At 54.2% G+C, this 22472-nt stretch overlaps 8 protein-coding genes across 8 annotated transcripts; all 8 read left to right on the top strand.

Moving 5' to 3' along the window:
- Positions 1-767: 767 nt before the first annotated feature.
- Positions 768-3568, top strand: MYCGRDRAFT_38371 (peptidase M3A and M3B, thimet/oligopeptidase F; the record flags this gene model as incomplete). Its single annotated transcript, XM_003854373.1, has 7 exons — positions 768-1609; positions 1668-1844; positions 1924-2414; positions 2542-2651; positions 2712-2752; positions 2872-3112; positions 3242-3568. The coding sequence occupies 7 exons, from the start codon at positions 768-770 to the stop codon at positions 3566-3568; spliced, it is 2229 nt and encodes a 742-aa protein (XP_003854421.1).
- Positions 3569-5440: 1872 nt separating this feature from the next.
- On the top strand, positions 5441-6403 carry MgEXG9 (putative glucan 1,3-beta-glucosidase; the record flags this gene model as incomplete). Its single annotated transcript, XM_003854374.1, has 4 exons — positions 5441-6042; positions 6093-6134; positions 6233-6251; positions 6311-6403. 4 exons carry the CDS (start codon positions 5441-5443, stop codon positions 6401-6403), a joined length of 756 nt encoding a protein of 251 aa, XP_003854422.1.
- Positions 6404-6988: 585 nt separating this feature from the next.
- On the top strand, positions 6989-8172 carry MYCGRDRAFT_108615 (uncharacterized protein; the record flags this gene model as incomplete). The annotated part of the gene is made up of 3 exons (XM_003854375.1): positions 6989-7078; positions 7215-7479; positions 7532-8172. The coding sequence occupies 3 exons, from the start codon at positions 6989-6991 to the stop codon at positions 8170-8172; spliced, it is 996 nt and encodes a 331-aa protein (XP_003854423.1).
- Positions 8173-9426: 1254 nt separating this feature from the next.
- MYCGRDRAFT_56726 (uncharacterized protein) lies at positions 9427-11475 on the top strand (the record flags this gene model as incomplete). Its single annotated transcript, XM_003854376.1, has 6 exons — positions 9427-9836; positions 9886-10233; positions 10287-10445; positions 10496-11037; positions 11097-11140; positions 11191-11475. Coding segments are annotated over 6 exons (1686 nt in total), but the record flags the coding sequence as incomplete, so codon positions are not given.
- A 679-nt stretch (positions 11476-12154) lies between these two features.
- On the top strand, positions 12155-14193 carry MYCGRDRAFT_103731 (uncharacterized protein; the record flags this gene model as incomplete). The annotated part of the gene is made up of 4 exons (XM_003854377.1): positions 12155-12366; positions 12427-12654; positions 12939-13900; positions 13951-14193. The coding sequence occupies one exon, from the start codon at positions 13225-13227 to the stop codon at positions 13888-13890; it is 666 nt and encodes a 221-aa protein (XP_003854425.1).
- Positions 14194-14517: 324 nt separating this feature from the next.
- MYCGRDRAFT_38733 (uncharacterized protein) lies at positions 14518-15706 on the top strand (the record flags this gene model as incomplete). Its single annotated transcript, XM_003854378.1, has 2 exons — positions 14518-15351; positions 15416-15706. 2 exons carry the CDS (start codon positions 14518-14520, stop codon positions 15704-15706), a joined length of 1125 nt encoding a protein of 374 aa, XP_003854426.1.
- An 837-nt stretch (positions 15707-16543) lies between these two features.
- Positions 16544-21409, top strand: MYCGRDRAFT_108612 (uncharacterized protein; the record flags this gene model as incomplete). The annotated part of the gene is made up of 5 exons (XM_003854379.1): positions 16544-16691; positions 17066-17352; positions 17584-20415; positions 20469-20652; positions 21031-21409. 5 exons carry the CDS (start codon positions 16544-16546, stop codon positions 21348-21350), a joined length of 3771 nt encoding a protein of 1256 aa, XP_003854427.1.
- Positions 21410-21983: 574 nt separating this feature from the next.
- On the top strand, positions 21984-22193 carry MYCGRDRAFT_29221 (uncharacterized protein; the record flags this gene model as incomplete). Its single annotated transcript, XM_003854380.1, has 1 exon — positions 21984-22193. A coding segment is annotated over one exon (210 nt), but the record flags the coding sequence as incomplete, so codon positions are not given.
- Between the last annotated feature and the right edge of the window lie 279 nt (positions 22194-22472).

Here is a 22472-nt window from a genome sequence, read left to right as displayed (position 1 = left end):
GAGGGTACTCCGCGAAGAGATAGCGACGGCGGCGAGTCGTCACAACAAGTCGCCTCGGACAGGTCGTGGACGAAGAAGACAAACGTCCGAGACAAGAGCTAGGGAGATCAGGCATCGTGAACACTATCTTCAGCTTGGCCACAGAGACCCCGGCACCAGAGCAAGGATTGGGAGCCAGCCATTGAACAGAACATCGACCCGAACCGGTGCAAGGTTGATGAACCGATACCCCGAGAATGTGAAGATCTACGATGATCGGGTCTGCACAAATTTATCCATACTGATTCCACCAATGCGTGCATCGTAGTCGACTCGACGATGTTCTTTGGTTTGGAGTTGTCGATGCTTGAGTAAGTTCGGCCTCATTTCCTATCTAGTTCTACAGGCTGGAAGGACAGAAGTCGGAAATGTAAGCGCTATTCCCTGTCGCAGCCCGCGACTTCTTTACACAGCTTTGGACTCCGGCAGCACTAGATGGCTACTCACACAATTACACCTCCGGTCTGGCGATTGGCGGCTGATCTGGCTGGGATGCTCGGCAGCCCCGGAGATGAACAGGAATCTCACACGCATTCGCAACCGCACCTCGCTGTCATGCTCTTTCATCGCATCCTTCTCATCAGTGCTCGTCATATCAGACGTGCTCTCTTCTCGCCGACACCTCTTTGCTCGCGAAGTCCGACTTGACTCACGTCAAGCCCGCAACAGGCTCCGCTATGGTGCGGCATCCGACTGTCCCATCCCTTCTACGGCTGGTTTCATTTCCCATGGTCGTGACGTTCATTCTCCTTGCTACTGTCCTGCAGCTCGCACACGGTCTTACCATTGAGAGGCCTCCGCAAGCTCCCCACGTGTTCAACGATACGGTCGAGTCTGTCGAGCAGCTCGAGGTTACACTACTGGCAGCAGAAAAAAGCGCCATTCAGCAAATTCTGGATACAGTCTCGCTGGAAGATGCCAATTTTGACAATACGATTCTTCCCTACGTGCAAAACGAGAACATTCGGCTAGCAAAACTATTGCCGATCAGAGTCTATGATTCGGGAGACCTCGCCACTGCTGCGAACGAAGTCTATGCCAATGTCTCGAACGCCGTGAGGACCGTCTTCGCCAGTGAACCCTACTTCGCCCTGGTCGATCATCTCTATCAGGCAAATCCAGCACTGAGCGAAGAGGATGAAATTGTCCTAAAGGACATGTGGAACAAGCTCGCCACTTCAGGTCTCAGTCTCGCGGCAGGCGCTGAGCGCGACCAGTATCTCAACAAGCTGAAGCGCATCGAAGACATCCAGGACGAATTCTTTGCAAATTTGGACAGTCCGGTCTATGTCTATTTCACAGCCGAGGAACTCGACGGAGTATCTCCTGATACAATTCGGACTTTCGACAATGCCACTGGCGCAAACGCTGGAAAGCTACAAATCGACATCTTGAGCAATGACAATCTTGGTGAATTGATCCTCAATTCCGTGAACGAGACGACCAGATTATCGATTTTCCTCGCGTATGAACGTCAGGCGCCGGCAAATGTCCCTCTCGTCCAGGAGATGATTCAGCTGCGATTCGAGGTTGCACAACTGTTCAACTTTTCGTCGTGGACTGAATTTGCGTGAGTACCAATCTTGCTTCGATAGTAAGGAGGATCTAGCTGATGCATGTGCTTGCAGTATCCAGAATACCCTGGCCGCGAACATCGAAGCGGTAGAGGACTTCATTGCAGACCTCCGGACCAGTGTTGCCCCTCTAGGCCAAAGCGAGCAAGCAGTCATCAATGACTTGAAGTCGAAAGACGAGCGACTAGTAAGCCCAGTCGGCGAAAAAGACATTGCGTACCGGTGGGACAAGTAAGTACCATATCAGGCGGCCCTGCATCCTCCCCGAGTGTGAATGCCTGCCAGCCCGTCTCGACTAATGCCGCCACAGAGATCGTTACGCCAACATCGAACGGAAGACCACTGACGCCGTTAACGACGATGAAGTCAAGGCCTACTTCCCTGCCAATGTTACTGTACCCGCGATTTTGGACATCTACGCGCAGCTCTATGGACTGCGATTCGACCGCGTTACGGGCCAGGATGCCAACGAACTCTCGCCAACGGGCAAGGGTAGTGACTTGGTCTATCATCCCGATGTTGCAATGTATGCTGTCTGGGACAATGAGGCCTACCGTAATGCGTGCAACGACCCTAATGACAGTCATTTCCGGGGATGGCTTTATGTCGACATTTTCCAACGTCCTGGCAAGGACAACACTGGGTTTGAAGACATGTTCGTTCCCGGATATTACGCCGACGGTCGTCGGCAGTACCCATCGGTGCAAATTGTCTTGTCACTTCCAAAGTCTCGGGGCGATGAGGATGCTCAGCCGACCCTCATTCAGTACCACCAATTGGCCTCTATATTTCACGAACTAGGTAAGTACTAGAGTGAATAAGGCCTGCAGATTCCCGAGACTGTTCCACGGGGACGCCAGCAGGTCTTACCCTGCGTCAAATCCTCATTGTCTGGACCATAGCTAACTTGTACACTTCAATGTGCTAGGGCATGGCACGCACGATCTCGTGTCAATTACGACATACGCAAGGACCCATGGTACTTCCAGTGTTCCAACGGATTTTATTGAGCTGCCAAGCCAATTTATGGAGAACTACGTGAGTTGAAGGCAGTCGCTCTCTTCTATTCTCCTCGCAGGGCTGACAAATGTTGGACAGGCGCGTGTGCCGGAAGCGATCAAACAGATCTCTAAGCATTGGTGAGTATGGCATATGGAGTGGACAAAAGCTCATCCAATCTTCGCACCGGCGTGTCTTGTCTGACCTAGTCCCTGAATGTGCCTGGAACATCACTAACAGTCACACCCTTGGCGTACAGGTCATCCCTCTCTCCACAAGCCGCCGAAGCATGGAGAAAGGAGCAATCCGACCCAGACGCTCCTCTTCCGCCGGCGACCATGCCCGATGACCTGATCGCACAAGTCATTAAGGGCAATGACTTTGGAACAGGTTTCGACACGCTGGCCAGCATCAGCTGGTCGCGCTTCGACCAAGACTTGTATCAGCTGTCCAGCCTCGACGCCATCAAGAATACCAAAGTCGCGGAGGTGTACAACAAAGTCAGTACTAAAAGTTTTATAAGGCCTGCAGATTCCCGTGACTGTTTCACGTGGACGCCAGCAGGTCTTACCCTGCGTCAAATCCTCATTGTCTGGACCGTAGCTAACTTATACACTTCAATTTGCTAGGACTTTCGCAGCATCCTCGCCATACCTGATCCTTCCGACCTCGGGCAGGGTTACGGCTGGGGTAACGAAGTGAGCACGTTCGGCCAGATTGTAGAGGATCTGTACGCTGGCTTGTACTACTCGTACCAGTGGTGTCTGGTACGAGCCGAGGACGTGTTCTATACCGCATTCTACGACGATCCCTTCAATAGCGCGGTCGGTTGGAGATATCGTCAACAGGTTTTGCAGCCTGGCAGCTCCAAGAACGTCTCGTCCTTGTTGCCATCTTTTCTCGGTCGCGAGCCGAACAATGAGGGCTATTACAGGTACTTGGGTATCAAGCATTGATCGGCCCTGCGGTCGTGAGAATCGATGATTGCCAGGCCTGATTCATCGAGGTCATGCTATCGCAAGGCTTTCGTCTCCGTACAAGGGCAATGATCGCGTCGTTCATCGTTGTAGATAGCGTAGACTTGACAGATATATCTATGCCATGAGCAGTTCCACGACCTCATCGACACACCACCATAGTCATCGCCTCGCTCAATACGGGAGGCTGCCCAGCTGGAAGCCTCACAACCGCATGGCTGAATACCGAGCAAGGAGGGATTTGATGCAGCGGGGAACCCATGCGCGGTCCATAGTCTCGACACGACGTCAACAATCAACGTAAACATTGGCAGTGCTGTATATGAAAGGCACCGTACCTCATCAATGAAAGCATGGCGGGGGCGCAATGGTGGCTGGCTGTCCCGCGGCGCCGCTTTATTAATAACTCTCGCATTACGACGCCTTTCGTGCTTGGTACTTTGACATCTTCCGCGATTATTGCACACCTTCAAGGGAGAGCAGCATTCTATACACTCGTTCATCTTCCAGTTCCAGAGACATCAGTACGAATTTCCTCATCGAGCAGTCAGGCCAACGGAACGTTGTCACAGAACCAGACAAAAGCCGGACAACACGGACCAACAACGTTGAAACGACCTGAACTCCCACAGCTGCTGGTTGCTGGTCAGCCACCAGTAAATACGACGACGGCAGCGCGGCTCGCCGTGGCAAACGATCCTTTGCGACTACGGAATCTTCCCTCAGTATTGAGCACACGAACTATTTCCTGCGACTGTATTCTTCCTCGGACAGGCATACCGTCAGCCGACTTTCACAAACACAACCGCGACAATGTCTGGGCCCGAGTATGGAATCCCTGCTGGACACATCTACGGTGAACCACAGCGGTCACAGCCTCAAGAGCAGAGTTATGGATACACAGATGGTTCCCCACACGACAGACAGCCATCGCCACCACAAGGGCCATATCACTCAGAACCGAACGACTATGGAATGCCGGCAGGAGGTATACCCATGACTGATCCTTACGACAATCAGCGACCACCGATGCCACCCCAACACCAGAGTAGCTTCTCTCAACCAAGCCCCGCATATCGATCAGCATACTCGCAATCATCACTAGCACCTCTGACCGCCAATCAAGGACTTGGACAGTCCACTCCGTCACTCTCATCGCAACCGTACGGTGCATCCATGCCACGCAACTCTTACTACGGAGACGGCTACGACGACTTCGATCCAAATAGTATTGCCGATGATGGAGACGATGATCTGGAACACAGACCGAGCAAGCGTGGAAGTCGACTTGGACTTGTGGGAGGAGCTGGTGGCGCCGCAGCGGGTGCCGGGATGTTCAAGAGCATGCATGCGAACTCAGCACAACCAACAGGTGGAAGCTATGGTCCAGTCGGTCAATCAGCAGCGGACAAATCGGAGTGGCTACGGAAACAAAGCACCGGCAGGAAAAGGCTGAAGTGGTGGGTTGGTGGCCTCGTTGCCTTCCTGATTGTCGCAGCGATTGCAGGGGGAGTTGTGGGCGGTATACTGGGTAGCAGATCTAGCGGTGGTGGTGGAAACTCGCCATCAGCCGGACGTCATGACGGAATACTGGACAAGAACAGTGCGGAGATCAAGGCTCTGATGAACAACGACAAACTGCACAAGGTCTTTCCAGCGGTGGACTACACTCCGTACAACGCTCAGTACCCAGCTTGCGAGATTCCAATGGGCGGACCCGACCAGAACAACGTCACAATCGACATTGCCTTGCTCTCACAATTGGCGCCCTCGGTCAGGTTGTACGGTACAGATTGCAACCAGACCGAACTGGTTCTCGAGGCAATCAAGCTGTTGGATATCCAACAAACGATGAAGGTCTGGATCGGAGTCTATCTCGATGGTAACCAAACTACGAACGACCGCCAAATATCCAAGATGTACGACCTTCTCGACAATTATCCTCACGATAGTTTTGCTGGCATCATCGTTGGCAACGAAGTGTTGTACGCAAAATACCTCACCGCCACTGAGCTGGGTACTCAGCTCGAGTCTGTCAGGGACAATCTCACATCGAAGGGCATCAGCTTGCCCGTCGCGACGGCGGATCTCGGAGACAACTGGGATGCGACGCTCGCGGCGCAGAGTGATATAGTCATGGCCAATATCCATCCGTTCTTTGCTGGAACAGTGGCGGAGGACTCAGCAAGCTGGGCCTACACGTTCTGGACCGGCAAAGACGTGCCCCTCAAGACCCAGAAGACGGGCTCGGTGGGAAGCATCACCTATCCTACTCAGATCATCGCCGAGATTGGCTGGCCATCGCAGGGCGGGAATGACTGTGGAGACGCGACTTCGCCCACCTATGGTTGCACGAGCGACACTGACGGAGCAGTGGCCAGCATTGATAACTTGAATACGTTCATGGACGGATGGGTTTGCGGTGCGCTTGCGAATGGCACGACGTTCTTCTGGTAAGTCCGAGAAACACAAATTTTGAAGGTTCTACTGACCATTGATCCAGGTTCGAAGCCTTTGACGAGCCGTGGAAACATCAGTTCGACAGGTAAGCAATCAAGTTTGGATGGGTCAGAGCATGTCTTTATGCCCTTGCCTTCCGCTATGTATCTGAGACACATGCTGACACTCATTCTTTCGGTCCAGTTCCAGTAACGGCTGGGAGGTAAAACTCACTGAAATGATCCTCCTGTCTAAGCGTGGCTGACCTTACCTTCGTTTTAGCCGTTCTGGGGCATCTTCGACAAAGATCGCAACTTCAAGAAAGGATTGACCATTCCGGACTGCGGAGGCAAGACGGTGGACAGGCCATATTGATGATCCGGCCCAGAGCAACAGGATGGGCCGTGCATGTTTGTATTGATTAAGCGGCATCATTTGACACGATTGAACGAGGGAAGAGGGAATCCATTCGCCTGGCACGAAGTGGTTCGTTTCTAAGTACCATAATTTTACAGCACTGCATAAAAGAACGACATCAGATTGGATGAAAGCCACAGTCCTCGCCGTCTTGCCAGCGTGACATTACGACTATCTAGCACGTCTTGCTGGTTTACCTGCACGCCTGTCAAGCAAGTCGGCTAAATTACATGTACGCCTAATAATTAGCAGCTTGGATAACTTACCTGCACGCCTATTTGACATGTCTACTGAGATGCCTATACACATATCTAGCATGTTCTGCTATCATACTTGTACGAGTCCATCTGCTAACTGTTCAGCTAATCTGTCCCTTAATAGCATGGCACGCATGTGACAGTCCGGCTTCTGGCGGCCGGAGTTAGCATAGCCCCATTTTCCAAATGCCGACGCCGTTTGATCTTTCTACCGCCGTCTGAACTTCCTCGCAGCTCGCATCCTCTTCTACATCTTCGTCCTAGGGAATTTGTACAATCGGGCAGCATGGCAGCCTCAAGATCTGCTCTCCTCATTGGCCAAATTGCCCATGCGCGGCAAGAATGGCAGGCACTGAGCTCGATCGTCAACTTGAAGGTACGCCTGAATTTCCTTCCTTGGGGCTCATGCTCGACTTCGCCATTGGACGTCGACACAGGCGATGAGAGTAGTTGCCCTTTGGAGAAAGCCCTCATTCTCGCCCAAGGCCTCATCTTTGACATGGCTTCTTTAGGAATACGGCTCCGGCTCAAGAGAAGACTTCATCACTCGCTCCAAGGCTGGCGAGTTTGACGATGTCGTTGCCATTTACCGGTCGAACGAATCTACGAGCATAACAGGTCCATTCAACAAAGAGCTCGTGAGCGTCTTGCCCAAGAGCTTGAAACATATCACACACAATGGAGCGGGCTACGACAACATCGAGGTTCCAGCATGCACAGAACGAGGCATTGAAGTCAGCAGCACGCCAATCGCTGTGAATGAAGCTACCGCCGATAGTGAGTTTGTATAAACCTCCACACTTCGTGTCAGTTCTCACTCTTTGTGTAGCTGCGATATTCCTCATGCTTGGCGCTCTTCGTCGAATCACAGTGGCCTTTACCAATGTCCGGGCGAACGCGTGGAGAGGAAGCAACTTCGCTCTCGGACATGACCCGAACAAGAAAGTGCTTGGGATACTTGGAATGGGAGGCATTGGAAAAGCAGTCGCCCATCGAGCCAAAGGGTTCGGCATGTCGATCCAATACCACAATCGCAAACGCCTGCCCGAGAACGAAGAGCAAGGAGCGAAGTACGTGTCATTCGATGAGCTGTTGAAGACATCGGATGTGCTCAGTCTGAACCTGGCATTGAATCCATCAACACGACACATGATCTCAACACCGCAGTTCGAGCTCATGAAGAAGGGCGTAGTGATTGTCAACACCGCTCGGGGTCCCATCATCGACGAAGCCGCTTTGGTTGACGCTCTCGACTCTGGGAAGGTGTTCTCCGCTGGACTGGATGTGTTCGAGGAAGAGCCCAAGATTCATCCTGGTCTGCTGCGGAACGAGAACGTTGTGCTGCTACCGCACATTGGGACTGCGACCTGGGAGACGCAGAAGGACATGGAGTTACTGGTACTCGAGAACTTGAAGTCAGCGGTGGAGGGCAAGGGTTTGATAACGCAGATTCCAGAACAGAAAAAGTGAGCAGCTTCCGACGTCCCGACATGGATCTTCTTTCCGCATTGCAAGAGTTTTGCTAAGCCCCGATCTGCTGCATCGCAGCGAAGATATCTCCAAGAGCCGCCTGTAGCAACGCCAATGGATCACAAGAGTTGACGGCTGCGCTTCATTTTCTTGTCGACGTTTGAGGTGCAATGCGACACATAGAAGGCTGTTCTTGCCCTGCGCCCTTGAACACCTGCATCCTGAAAGGCACCAATGACGAAGAAGAAATTATGCTCGTGGATGCGTGTAGTGCATACGCATGGAAAGAAAGCTCACCGGATGCGCCTCTATCCTACTGCTGACGTTTCCGCGTCCTCTTGCCCACGTCACTACTCTGTTCCGTTGCCAGCTACTGCTCCAGACACCGGAATGCGGATCCTTCGGGAATCAGTGTGGGTGTACAACGAGGCTGAGGATTGAAGCATAGCCAGAGAGCGAGAGGCCGAGCGCTACCGGTGAAGGGCCTATCGCCTCGTGCGACTGCGCAGCACAAGCATGAGTTACACGAAGAAGAGGAAGACCGGCGATTTAAACGGGCGCCGCGCCCGCATGTTTACTTCTCCAAGAACATTCCACTTCATCGTCAAAAGACCACTTTTATCAAATCATCCCCGGAGCTTCAGGCATTGAACCCCCAAAATGCATATCAACGCAATTCCCCTACTCTGCCTTATTCCGAGCATCATCGCCTCCGGTACTTGTGCCGGAGGGGGCAAGCAGGAAAATGATTACTGTGTGTGGGCGCATAACGATGGGCAAGACCATGCATGCGGAGATCACAAAGTCGTACGTCGCCCTGTGTCAATTTTGGTTGCGGGAATCGGTCGTTGACCTGGTTACGATCGTTCTGCAGCTCCAATGCGTGTACAGCCCACGCTATTTGTGGGATGGCTGGTACTGGAGCAAAGTCAAGGACTGCGATGCTGGACACCACTGCCATGAATGCGAATGCGTTCCGAACAATTGAATGGAGCTTTTGATGGAGGAGAGACGATTTGGGCTGGCAATGTAGCTGTACTGCTTTTCGGTGTTCGAGGTGGCTTGCTGGAGCGGGAGGATGACCTCAGTCGGCCTTTGCTAGAAGATGGAATATCAGCTTCGGCATTTGATGCGTCCTTCAATATTCCTGCTTTGTACTGAGAGATACGCCCATGCGTTTCTGGTATCCCGCACGCTTCTCCAGAATGTGGAGATCAATACGTCTGGGGCACAAGCTCTCAACAATGCAGATATGCGGTTGGTGATGCATATGCGGGACCACAAATCGCTCCACAACGAGCGATCACACATCGGCCTGAGCGGCGATTGAGCGGAACCCCGCGCGCTGTCGACCATATGAAGGCCCTCCTCTTCCGCCATCGTCGGAGAACTGGCAAGCAAAGACTCGAAGACCCAGCTCCGACTTCTGGAAGCGCTCTCTTCTGGACGCTCTTTGATCCCGAAACTCGTGGCAACTACCGACCACTCGACTCGACCCTAGCCATGGAAGCCACTATGCCCAAGAAGCCCACAATCTGGGAGGACATCGTCCAGTATCGCCGAGCATACCTCTTGACCGCCGTAGCATCATTCGGTGGAATGCTGTTCGGTTGGGACACTGGCCTCATAGGCGGGGTCTTGACGATGAAGAGCTTTCAGGACAGGTGAGGCAGTACTAGAATATTCATTGAGAAGTATCGCTGACGATCTCAGCTTCGGACTCGACAAGGTCAACCAGCCAGATCGGTTCGCCAGTCTTTCTGGAAACATCGTATCGGTGCTCCAACTTGGATGCTTCTTCGGCGCCATGTCGAGCTTCTACACCAGCGACACGTTTGGCCGTAAGAAAGCGCTGATCATTGCGGATGTCATCTTCATCCTCGGCAGCTTGATCCAGACGTGTGCTGGTCTACACAGTCGGGGTCTGGCTGAGCTCTATGTCGGACGTGTCATTGGCGGCTTTGGAGTAGGCATGATCTCCGCTGTCGTTCCAACGTACGTGGGCGAGAACGTGAACAAGGAGATTCGTGGTCGGTGCATCGGTTGCATGCAGTTGTTCAAGTGAGTTGAATTCTCTCGGTGGGTGTGAAACTGTTCGACTGACGATATGACAGTGTCACTGGAATCATGCTGTCGTACTTTGTCAACTACGGCGTGAATGAGAGTGTGTCCAGCACCTCCTCGTCGCAGTGGCGGATTCCTTTCGCTTTGCAAATGCTTCCTGGAGCACTCCTTTTGATTGGTATTGTGTTCCAGAACGAGTCGCCTCGATGGTAGGGTTTGCAGTTCTTCAATTTCATGCGCCCGACTAACGACATTCCAGGCTCGTCGAAAAGAACAAGGTCGAAGCCGCTCGCAAAGCTCTCTCACAAGTCCGCGGAAAGACCTTCGACCACCCGGACGTCGATCGCGAGCTCGAGGACATCGTCCAGGACTTCCAAGGCCACGAGAAAATGCCTCTGCTTGCCCAGATGAAAGCGACCTGCTCGAGCGGCAAAGTCTTCTACACCTTCGCCATGGCCGTGTCTCTCATGTTCTGGCAACAGTGGACCGGGACGAATTCAATTAATTATTATTCTCCCCAAATCTTTGAGGCGGTAGGGCTGGAAGGTAGGTCGGCCGGACTCTTCGCTACTGGCATCTACGGCGTGGTCAAGGTCGTTGTCACTGCGCTCGGGTTGTGCTTTGCGACCGAGCAGGTCGGCAGGAAGTGGTCGCTCATCGTTGGAGGAGCAGGCCAGGCGTTTGCCATGTTCTACATCGGCGTCAACCAGGCCGTCAATCCTGTCGCTCCGGGATCGCCGTTGAACGGAAACAGTATCTTCGCCATCATCTGCGTGTACTTGTTTGTGGTGTTCTACAGCTGTGAGTGACATCGGGAGGGTGTGGCCGTCATTCGACTCGTCAGCTAACATCTCTATTAGTCGGATGGGGTCCTGTACCGTTTGTGCTGTCTGCAGAGTGCTCTGTGAGTTCTACTATTGCCTTGACTGATACCAAGCACTGACCACAGTACAGCCGAATCACGTCCGCTCCCTCATCATGGCAGCAGCACTCATGACCCAATGGCTGTTCAACTTCATCATCGCTAAGATCACACCCATCATGCTGGCCAAGATCACCTACGGGACGTTCCTGCTCTTCGGCTCCTGCTGTATTTTGATGGTGGTGTTCACTGTCTTCTGCATTCCCGAAACGAAAGGCGTCCCGTTGGAGTCCATCCATCTGTTATTCGAGGGTGGTATTGTCAAAGGTGCGTTGAGAGATACCGTGCCGAGACTGGCGAGAGGGAGGCTATTGCAGGGGAACGGCGGGGAGGAGTCTGAGGTGGACGACGATGACGAGGAGAGGATGAAAGGAAAGAGTGTTTCCATTCATCATGTGGAGAACCGTTAGATATGGACGCAAAGAAAAGTCCATCCAAAGAGCCTTGAAGATTCTTGTGTCAAATATCACATGCCAGAAAGCTGTTCGCTTCGTCCACGGCCCGACAGCTCCGCAATTGACTTTATTGGCGTGAGGATTTCGCGAGAACGCCATCATCAGGGATCTGCAAGCGGTAAACAAACAAGAGATTGACGAATAACAGTGAGGTTTCTCTCGTATTGCTCCTCGTCAGCGTTGTGGTGGACTGAGATGGGGAGTCGTAAGCATTCGACAGGAGTGAAAGTGCAGTGGAAATGGCCAAGTTGCTGTGTGTGTTCTCAAGCTCTGGCTCGGCTTCATAGCAACGAGCAAATGGCAAGGCTATGAACGCTTGATGTGAAGATTCCACATCATAAGAAGACCTTTGCTGCCGTTCCCCGAAACGATGAAACTAAATCGACGTCATCACCGAGGCTGACAATCGAGAAACGCTGCCGCCCCGTTTGGTTGGCCGTCGCTCGACGCCGTTGCTGGGCTGCTAGCGTGTGGTCTCCACTTCCGACTGTTTGTGTTGCTGCCAGGGTTCCTCATAAATCGAGAACATCTGCCATTCGACCCTCTTCACTTCTCCACATCACCCTCTCCAAGAACAACAACAACATCATATCTCTGCTTCGTTGTCCTTCCTCTCGACAGACTTCAAGCTGGCATTCCCACTCCACGACGCCTGATCTGTCACCCTCCAGACCAGCTCGTCGTCCTTCGATCTCGCTGAAGTCGAAGGTCTCGAGCTCTGCTCGTCACGCTGGATTACAACGCTGCACTCCCGTGAGTATGATTCATTCGTCAATGCTCACGATCGAGCACTCCCACTGACATTCTTCCCAGGGTCTCGTTCAGCGTCTTCCCATCGAGCTACCGCAACAAGTCCTCGGAAACCGAAGTCACTACTGAGGAGAAAGTCACTGTCCAAGGCGCTGGACGGGATCGACGACGAGACGATCGATACCGCGAGGACATCCACATCACCGAAGAGCAACGCTTCGGACGTGACAGGAGAGACCGCCGCGAAGACAGAGTCGACACTCGCGTAGAGGTTGACATTGACAGGAATCGGTAAGTTTTGGCCGACCTTTGCTCTCCTCGAGCTCATCATCACCCTCTGCATCATTCCCCGGCCGTTGATCTTCACGCTACGATCTCACCCGCCTCACTTTCAACGCTTCACCGCCCGCTCCACACCCATGCCTCGCTTGAACAAGCTACAGCGCGCTAGTGTCGACCTAGCAACGGTCAACAAAACGCCCTTCTTCACCGTTCCACATCCTCAACCGTCCGCCGTTTGTACGGATCTCTTCTTTTGCCAGACCATCATCGCTGACCGTCGTACTCACTCATAGCTACCGCGAACCATTCCAGCGTTACACCGACGCTCAGATCGACGTTCAAGATCGTGATTACGACCGCGAATACCCTACCCGTCACACTCCAGCCACTCACATCGACCTCGATTCTCGAATCGACGTTGCCGAACGAGACTTCCGTGCCCGTACCACTCCTTTCGCAGAGGAGACCCGTTGGGAAAACAAGTCCACCCACGCCCGCCAGTACCCCGCCGAGCGTGATACCGTCCGCGTTCAGGAAGAGCGTATCGTCGAAGGTCCGCAAGAACACCGCCACCGCGACATGGGATATTACGACGAAGACGGCCACTACCACAGCTTGCGTCACGGACTCCACCGCGCCGCCGAGAAGATTCGTCACCCATTCGAAGGAACCAGCCACCACGGACACGAACACATCCACGTTGAGCGTGAAGAGGACGTTGTCGTCAGAGACCAAGAAGTCAGCATGAGTGCTCCACGCTACACCGAAGAGCGCCGCTCTGCCCGCCCTGCCGGCCCACCCAACACCATCACCATCCCATGCCACCATATCCGCATTGGCGATCTCCTCATCCTCCAGGGACGCCCATGCCAGGTCATCCGCATCACCACCTCTGCTCAGACCGGTCAGCACCGCTACCTCGGTGTGGATCTCTTCAGCAAGCAGCTTCACGAGGAGTCCTCCTTCGTCAGCAACCCAAGCCCATCCGTGGTCGTTCAGAACATGATCGGTCCTGTCTTCAAGCAGTACCGCGTGTTGGACATCCGCGAGGATGGTCGTGTCGTCGCCATGACCGAGACTGGTGATGTCAAGCAGGGTCTTCCCGTCCTCGATCAGAGCGGCCTCCTCAGCCGTCTTGCGGACTCCTTCAACAACGGCCGTGGTAGCGTCCGCGTTCTTGTCATCTCTGATGAGGGTCGCGAGCTTGCGGTCGACTACAAGGTCGTCCACGGTAGCCGCTTGTAGATATGAACAGGTACGTGGTGCTGTTGTCCCGTCGGTTGTGAGCTTGCTGACCTTTACCAGTAGTCAACAATGACACATGATTGTATGCATCGTACAATATGGGAACGAAAAACATGATGTCGGTCGATTGAGTTGGTCCAAAGCCGGCTTGATGCAACCGGCATCGGAAACATGAGAGCTCTCAGCTGCATCTGGACACGGCGTCTTGACATGCTTGGATGCTATGAGACCATGGCATGAAGGTTGGGATAGGGTAGAACGGTCAGATTGTTGATAGTGTATCGAAATTGTAATGTCCTCAGTAACGCACCTCTCAGATCTTCTCATGACCGCATCGCTGAAGACTTCCGGCCTGGGCCCGGGGACCCCTTCACTTTAGTGACGTCCTCTTCTGGCCTGCGCTTTCCATTTCCATCTAGCGTGTCGGCGAATAAGAAGCTCTCCAACGGCGCGCCTTCGAGCCAGGCGGGGTAATGGGTAGACTTCTATGCGGTACCAAGATGAGGACGAAACAATAGCCGCGGTCGTTGCCAAACTGTAAGTAGACGCCAGTCTCTTCGTCCTCGATCTCTCTCGTGCCCCATCACCATCCACAGAGACAAACATCCGCCATACCATCTCACCGCCATGGGCTCGATCGAACAAGGAGAAGACCTCTCCATTCCCTCCCTCCCACCATTCCCTTCCGACATTCCATCCGCGCCTCTCCTCCGCATCAACCTTAACCGCCTCCTCGCCTCCGACCCAGAAGAAATATCCCGCCTCTTCTCCGCCTGCCGCGACCTCGGATTCTTCTACCTCGACCTCCGCTCCGCCTCATCCGGCGACATATCCGGCCACACCCTTCTCGACTCAACTGATGATCTCTTCCGCCTGGGCGAGCAAGTCTTCGCTCTACCAGTGGACGAGAAACAGCAATACGACCTCATGGATCAGAATTCATACTACGGCTACAAAGGTCTTGGACAAGGCGTCATCGATGCCAAAGGTACACGCGACCGGAATGAGTTTTGGAATATTTCCAAAGATGATATTCTTGGTCTTAGCGAGCCGATTGTTAACCCGGAGATTCTGAAGCGGAAGGAGAGTCGGGAATTGTTGAAGACGTTTATTGAGCAGAGTCATGGTATCGTGAGACTGGTCTTGCAGCTGTTGGATGCTTCGCTTGGCTTACCGGCTGGCAAACTGGAAAGTCTCCATCGTCTGCAAGCGAATAGTGGAGATCAAGTCCGATGGGTACGCTCGCCGCCGAAAGAAGAGGCGATGGATGCGCAGCAGGCGGCGTTGGGCGAGCATACGGACTTTGGAAGTGTGACGGTTCTGTTCAATCGATTGGGAGGATTGCAGGTGCTGCCGCCGGGGGAGAATGAGTGGAGGTTTGTGAGGCCGTTGAAGGGGCATTGTGTGGTGAATTTGGGGGATGCGATGGTGAAGTTTAGTGGTGGGGTGTTGAGGAGTAATGTGAGTTCCTTCCCCTTTCATGTTGTCTGATGATGGTATGAGCGTGCTGATTGTGCTGTTTTAGATTCATCGTGTTGTTAATCCACCTGGCGAACAGGCGAGGTCGACACGTTATAGTCTGGTGTATTTCAGTAGGCCGGAGGATGATGTGCTACTGCAAGTCTTGGACGGTAGTAAGATGATTGATGAGGAGCGAAGAACGGAGGGTAGTGGTAAGGACGATGAAGTCATTACGGCAAAGGAATGGATTCTGAGGAGAGCGTTGGGCAGACGAGCTGGTGGAGACTGGAATAAGAGTGGTGGAACTGATACGGAGCGGTTGGAGAGGGTTGGTGGGATGAGGGTGAAGGCATGATTGCGAATGGAGAGTTGGATGCTGCAAAAGTCTCAGGAGCGTTCGAGCAGAAGTGATCCGGAACTCCTGTACGGTTCAGAGTGTACCCGCTGTACGGCTATACAACGTCGCAAGTCGGTGTTATTCGGTCATGACCTCGTGACCTCTTCCGTCCGGAGGTGGTTTGCGCAGCCACGATCCAGGAGTTTGCATATCGTACGCCGAACCTGTGACGGTAAGAGAACGCTTTGAAACTGCGTTACCAAGTGCCCATGTTTCCGATGTCACCCAAATCGTCATGAGATTCAGCGTCATTGTCAATGTAGCATGAAATTCGGCACGTGGAAATCTTCGATTCCGTAGTACGACACCTCGAGAACTTTCGTCGACGGCATTTCGGCACTTCCACTTCATATTCCCTATGACAGCAACTTGGTCGCGTGATGAAGTAAGCGGTGCCCGAGTAATGTCAACCGTGCCGGCATCTGTATCTTTCACCTTTAGCCGACGCAAGACGGTGCGGCACTCGCACTACGCCGATTGACAGCGGGTGGCTTCGCATAACGAGCAGGGGATGACCTTGGAAGTCGTATCCATGGCGTCTGGCACTCGGCTACAATCTTGGTGTCGACATTGCCGAACGCGAGTGAATGCACCATGGCCAGTCTGATGATGTCCGTGCCAAGGGAGACAGTGAAGACATCGTTCGCCCAGGCCCCGGGAGTTCCAGTGATAGCGAGATGATGCGTCGAGGATTGTCGAGATTCCTGACAGGGATTCATGCAGCCTGGGCCTCGGGGTCAGCAGCCCAGCCCAGCCCAGTAGTGTCTGCACAAGGCAAATCGTCGTAAGCCGAACATGTCCACTCCTCGGCGCATGAGGCTCGCAGCTGGGAATGGAATCGTCGAGATGACCTCTGGTCATCTCAGAATCGCGATCACGCCAGTGATGAGCCTTGCTTTCCTGTCCTCTGCTGTGCCTCTGGTTGTAGAACGGAACGGACAAGGTGAGACATGCCAGGGGAGCGGAAGATTTTTGGCTTTCTCGCCTCGGTGGTAGCCCAAACTCTGGCAGCACGATCTGCCACCAACGACGTCAGGTTGGAGGCCATCTCCTTCGGCTTGGCTACATCTGCCCAGTGATGGGACAGATCGCGCGCATTGCATTAGACTCCTCACGCCCCGACACTGCGGCATTGACTTTTGGTGTCCAGAGGAACGGAACGGACAGGAGGACTTTCAGATCTCTCAATCATCAGAGTCAGAGTTGTTGTAGTCATCGCCGTCGTCGAGCAGACCAGTCTTGTGTTACCATCTTTATATCATTGCACGTTGGGTACCCATGTGACGTACCGTATCCATCAGCACAACCCTGGTCCAGAAATACCAGCCCACGAGAGACACACCAACCACGCTACCGTACCACTCCTCCTCCTCCTCAACTTTTACCACACCACCACCACGACGACCATCTCGACATCTTCCTCCGCCACCTTCCTCTCCACCCTCTCTCCGCGCTGGCCGCTCTCCGCGCATTCACCCGTTGACTGCGCGCTATCTACTACCCGCGCACCGCCCGCGAACACCCACGCTGGGCCAAACTTTGGGAAACACTTTTCGAAGCCCAACATTAGCAGCGAATATCCCTGCTTCACCGCATTACGACAGGTAAGCTAGTCTCCTTCCTTTCGCTTCGCTGGCTCTTGCTGTCCCTGCTGTTGTCGACCGCATGTTCATCCCGTTGAGGAGAAGACACCGCGATGTCGGATGCGACCTTGACTTGTGTCTGAACCTACTCGACGAGCTACCCACCTCACCTTGACGCCGCCCTTGCCGACCACGGTCGCCATGGACGGAACGAAGAGAAGATCGACGCTGACTGGTGTTGGCGGGGAGCAGAAAGTAACGACCTACATCGCCCGACCGCGGACAACACCGCTGGCCATCCACCTCCCGCGCGTGAAACCCATCGCCGAGGTCACCATGTCCTACAATCACCGTCCACTGTCGCCGGGTGGCAGGCGTATCGCCAATCCCAATCGCTTATCCGACAATTCGCTGGACCCTAATTATTACACTTCACGACACAGCACCTACGCCTCGCCGAGAGCCAGCACTGGTGTGATTCCGATCTCCACGCAGACATTCATCAACGTACCGCCTCCACAGGCCGCCCGACCGGTCTCGACATACGACTCATACTCCGGCCGACCGCGACGCTCCTCACTTGTCGACGGTCAGCGTGGAACCACTACCACCACCACTCATCTGCCGTCCCGCACCCGACCAAATATCGTCCAAACCGAGGTCATCCGCCCGGCGAGTCCTGTGAAGACTTCACGAGAAAAGGACTACTACATCACACCTGCGATTTCTCAAGAGCCTGCGCGAACGGTGACCCACAAAAAACTCTACAGTGTGGACGACAACGGTGCGAGGCTGGTCGCCGACGTGAACCTGCCTGTGCCCGCCGGTGGAGAGAGAAATCACAAGCGGAGAAACAGTGTGGACCGTAGTGGTTATCGCTCGAGTGGTGTGTCGGAAAGAGAGCGTGATCGAGGACGACGAGGATACCACGCCAATGGCACAAGCAACAAGCCAAGAGACACGAGCATTGACGACGAAGACGCATACTCCTACACAGACCCTGCAAGCATGTATCGTGATACTGAGCCAAGATGGAGAGAACCCCGCCTAAGGCGCGGCAGCGTGGATCGCAATGGCGGCACTTCTAGGGAACGCCCCGTGAGTGTCCTCGATCCCACCTTCGGCATTCGGCCTGCTGCCAAGGAAGTCGGTCCACCTCCAAGCACGCGAGGATGGGACAAGATCAATGACAATTTGGGCCGCACGAGAAGCGTTAGGGACGAGCCTCGACAGGTCGCGCAATCGCCGACCCGCGGAAGAGGCTATGCGGACCCCGTGTATCTGGACCCAAAGGCAGGATATCACGCACCAGCGCGAGCAACCTCGAGCGACCGGCGTACTACTGTGCATCAATACGATTACAGCGGAGCAGATGATCGGGAATCGAGACGGGAGAGGAGACCTAGTGTGACAAGAGACGCTCGTCTGGATCAGAGTGTGGAGCGGCGAGGCTTTGGCATCAGGCCGGAGGTGAGACACCAGCGGCCCGAGAGTCAGGTCCGATACGCAGGGGACGGCAGAGGCAGCGACGAACCTTTCGAAGCCCAGAAATACCGGGACTCTGGCTATGGCGATCCACATCGGAGGGATACTGCTCCGGAGTTGTATCCTCATGATATGCGGAGACTAGAACAAGAGAAGAAGGATCGAGAGCTTGCGGGCAGGGTACAAGCTGATGAGCGAGATCGACATCGCGAGAGGGATCTTCAAAGAGAGGTCCGCGAGAAAGAATCTCGACGACGCGATGAGGATCGAGGCCATGATCGCGACCAGGATCGAAAGAAGGATCGTGAAGTGGATCAAGATCGGGAAAGGGAAAGGGAACGAGCTCGGCAGATGGAGCCTCCCGCTGAGCGAGACCGCGATCGACATCGTCGGGACACTGATCGCGACCGAGATCATGCTCGAAAGGAGAACAGCCCACGGCAGAGCACTGAGCAGATCTCGAAGCCCAGTTTATCGCAAGCAGCGACTGGCGGTCTAGCGGGAGCCGCTGCTGCCTTTGGGCTGACAGGTCTCTTGAACAAGGTGGCCGACAAGCGAGACAAGGACAAGGACCGTGACCGAGATGACCCAGATCGAGACCGTGATCGCAACGAAAAGGACAGAGAGCGAGGAGAGCGTCGCGATAAAGATGGACGAAGCGAGCGCCGCGAAAAGGAAGAGCGAAGTGACCGACGCAATGGAGATGATCGCCGCAACGGTGAGGAGCGAGACTTCCCTCCGCGAGAACGGCGGTCAGGCAAGGCCGCTAGCGACGAAGAGCTCCGCGAACGTGAATCCGAGCGTGACCGATATCGCGATCCGGATCGTAGCCTCGGATTTGCATTTGAGAATGCTGGCGAGCCGCCGAGGAGTGCTCCACCGGTCAGCAATCCGGACTGGAAACCCGATAATATGAAGGAAGACAGGTCGGAGAAGTCGTTTCCACCCCAAGAACGTAGCTTCGATAACGGGCTAGAAACGCAACCTCCGGAACGAGTGCCTGACAGAGGGCAGCGAGACCACCAGCGCGAGCAGGAAAACAAGCCGGCTGAGGTTCCTGCTTCGACGATTGACGCCGACGAAGACTACCGTCGTCGTATGGAGCAAGTTCAGCGAGAGCTGGGTGTCTCGAGAGACCACGGCCGTGGCTCTGATGACCAACGCGGCTCTGATTCGGATCCTGATAGGGCACGGAGACGTCGCGAACGAGAGCAGCGTCACAGAGCTCGTGAAAGTCGTGGCTCGCCTTCGACTGCAGCTGTTGCGAACTCCATGTTTAACGAGACCCCTCCGCCGTCAGCTTTGCGGAATAGCTTTGACAGAGACGACCAATCGACAGTCACTGCTAGCAGCACTGTCACATCCTCCCTACCGTCCGAACTCCGCAGGAGGCCGAGCATTCTGGACATGCCGATGATGGATGAGCCGTTCCAGATCATCGATAACAGCGAGAGCTCGAAGCGTGAGAACCGAGTTCGCATCGTTGACCCACCCACGGAAGAAGAAGAGAGGAGACCGAAAGGGATCTTGAAAAAGCCTACGGCGAAGTTTCCTGAGAATTCGGATAACATACGTGAGGGCGTGGCGCCATTGAAAGACGTGAGTTGTGTTTGATACATTGATGGCGGATGCAAACTGACTCTTCTTGCTAGGCCACCAAGAAAGGAATCCCACCCGGTGCCCGCTGGACAAAGATTGACCGTCGCCTCGTCAACCCGGAAGCTCTTGAAGCCGCACAGGAACGATTTGAAGAACGACTCGACTGTGTGATTGTGCTGAGAGTCTTGACCAAGGAAGAGATTCAGAAGCTCGCTGATCGAACAGCGAGCATCAGAGGTAGGCATTTCCTTTCGTTTCCATTTCTCCACATACCCGATGATCCTTTCGAGGCATCGTCCGAAGTAGTGTCTTCCGACGAAGCGGCTCCAAGGACTGATCATCCTATTCGAAAAGAACGCAACGCAGCTTCCGTCCAATCCTTAGCGCACGAAGCGCCGGTCGCAACGTTTTCATCGTCCTCGAGATCACGAGCCAAGACTCTGGCCACTGCACTGCTTTGAGCCTTGACACGCTTCTGCACCGCTGCCGAGTTGCTCAGTTGCTTTGGACTTTGAACTGCGCAAGCTCTTTGCTCGAGAACACCTGCCATCTCTCTTGCACATACTATCAAGGGCTTCTCCACAAGCTTCGACCGCTAATACTCATCCTCATCAGACTCCCGCCATGAAGAAGACCGCGCCGAACGCAAGTCCTCCCGCCGCACCCGCGACCGCCGTGATCGAGACGAGTACGAAGACCCCAACTCCGAGGATGAGTTCAAAGCGAAGACACCCAAGATGCTGGAAGGTCCATCAACTGGCGGAAGCGCGGCGAGTACAGTCGGAGGAGCGAGTGATGCGGACTTCCGAGAGAGGAGGAGGGAGCGGGATAGGGAACGTGAGAGGGAGAGAGAGCCGGAATATGCGCTGCCCGGCTCGATGCCTGGAGGATGGGACCGGGACCGGGAGAGGAGTAAGAGGGACGATGGGTATTGAGGGGTGGGTGCATTGTTACGAAAGCTTAGCGCTGTGGTAATCAATCATGAGGTTTTCTGACAGTGATTTTGGACATTCGGCCTCCATTTGCAGTGTCTCAGATCACGCATGAAGAACGCTGATGGAACCGTACAGATGACAGACTATGGCAGTAGAAGGCCGAGAGATGTTCAGCTCCGAACATCGCTTTGGTGGATGCTTGCCTGCAAGCCGGATCCTCGAAGATACCGCATCAATTGGAAGGCCGCATTGTCTGCAACTCGCCGCTGTCTTGCTTGCCGTACATAAGGTGCTCTGAGACATGATGCGCCGGCGCAGATGCAATGCAGGTCTCAAAAACAGTCGTCTGTTTGCTCTTTCGAGCAGGCTGCGACATTTTGAATGCTTGGTTCATCGACCAGGCGTTTGTGCATAAGGAGTGTTGAAACTACCTTGGTCGTGCTAACCGACATTCACTCAGCAATTCACGCAATACTAGTTACGCATTCCGCCGTCCCGTGTTTGCGCCCAAAACCACTCGCGAGCCCTCATACTCTCTCCGGAGCATCCACATCCTGCAACATGGCCGCCGCGATGTCCTGGAGTGGCGAGAAAGTCCTCGGAATCATCAACCCAGCGACCGATACCTTCACTTGTGTCGGCTATGCTCCTTCGAAGAACCGGCGCTGCCAGAACGCGATCGCTGTTGCCAATCGTCATGAAGTGCAGAAACGGATACGAGCGCTGCCGAAGCACTTTGGCAACTCCGTCGGTCTCCGCCACGAGCTGTCGGTCATTGCGTCAAAGGCGCTGTGCAAGCACGATCATCAAGAACAGACCGGCGATATGGCTGAGCAGTGGTCCGATGTCATTGCGCGGACGTTGCAGAGACAGAAAGGCGGACTGAATGGCGCACTTCAGCAAGGCGAAGAGACTGTTTTCCTCCAGCAGCCCGACAAGAAATTGATCAACACCAGGAATCCGGACATCCCATCGTTGATGAAGTCGGAGCCTCGCGAGAGGACTTGGACTACCAATAAGTCGCAGCGCAATGTGAAGCAGAAAAACGAAGGAACGATGGCGACTGCCCGGTTCAAGCGCGAGCAGGAGGCGGCGCAAAAAGTACGCAGAGAGGCGAGGTAC

Source organism: Zymoseptoria tritici, chromosome 3 (genome assembly GCF_000219625.1).
Source record: "Zymoseptoria tritici IPO323 chromosome 3, whole genome shotgun sequence".
NCBI classification, from domain to species: domain Eukaryota; kingdom Fungi; phylum Ascomycota; class Dothideomycetes; order Mycosphaerellales; family Mycosphaerellaceae; genus Zymoseptoria; species Zymoseptoria tritici.
Note: the sequence above shows the minus strand (reverse complement) of the source record. Positions and strands in the feature narration are given on the sequence as shown.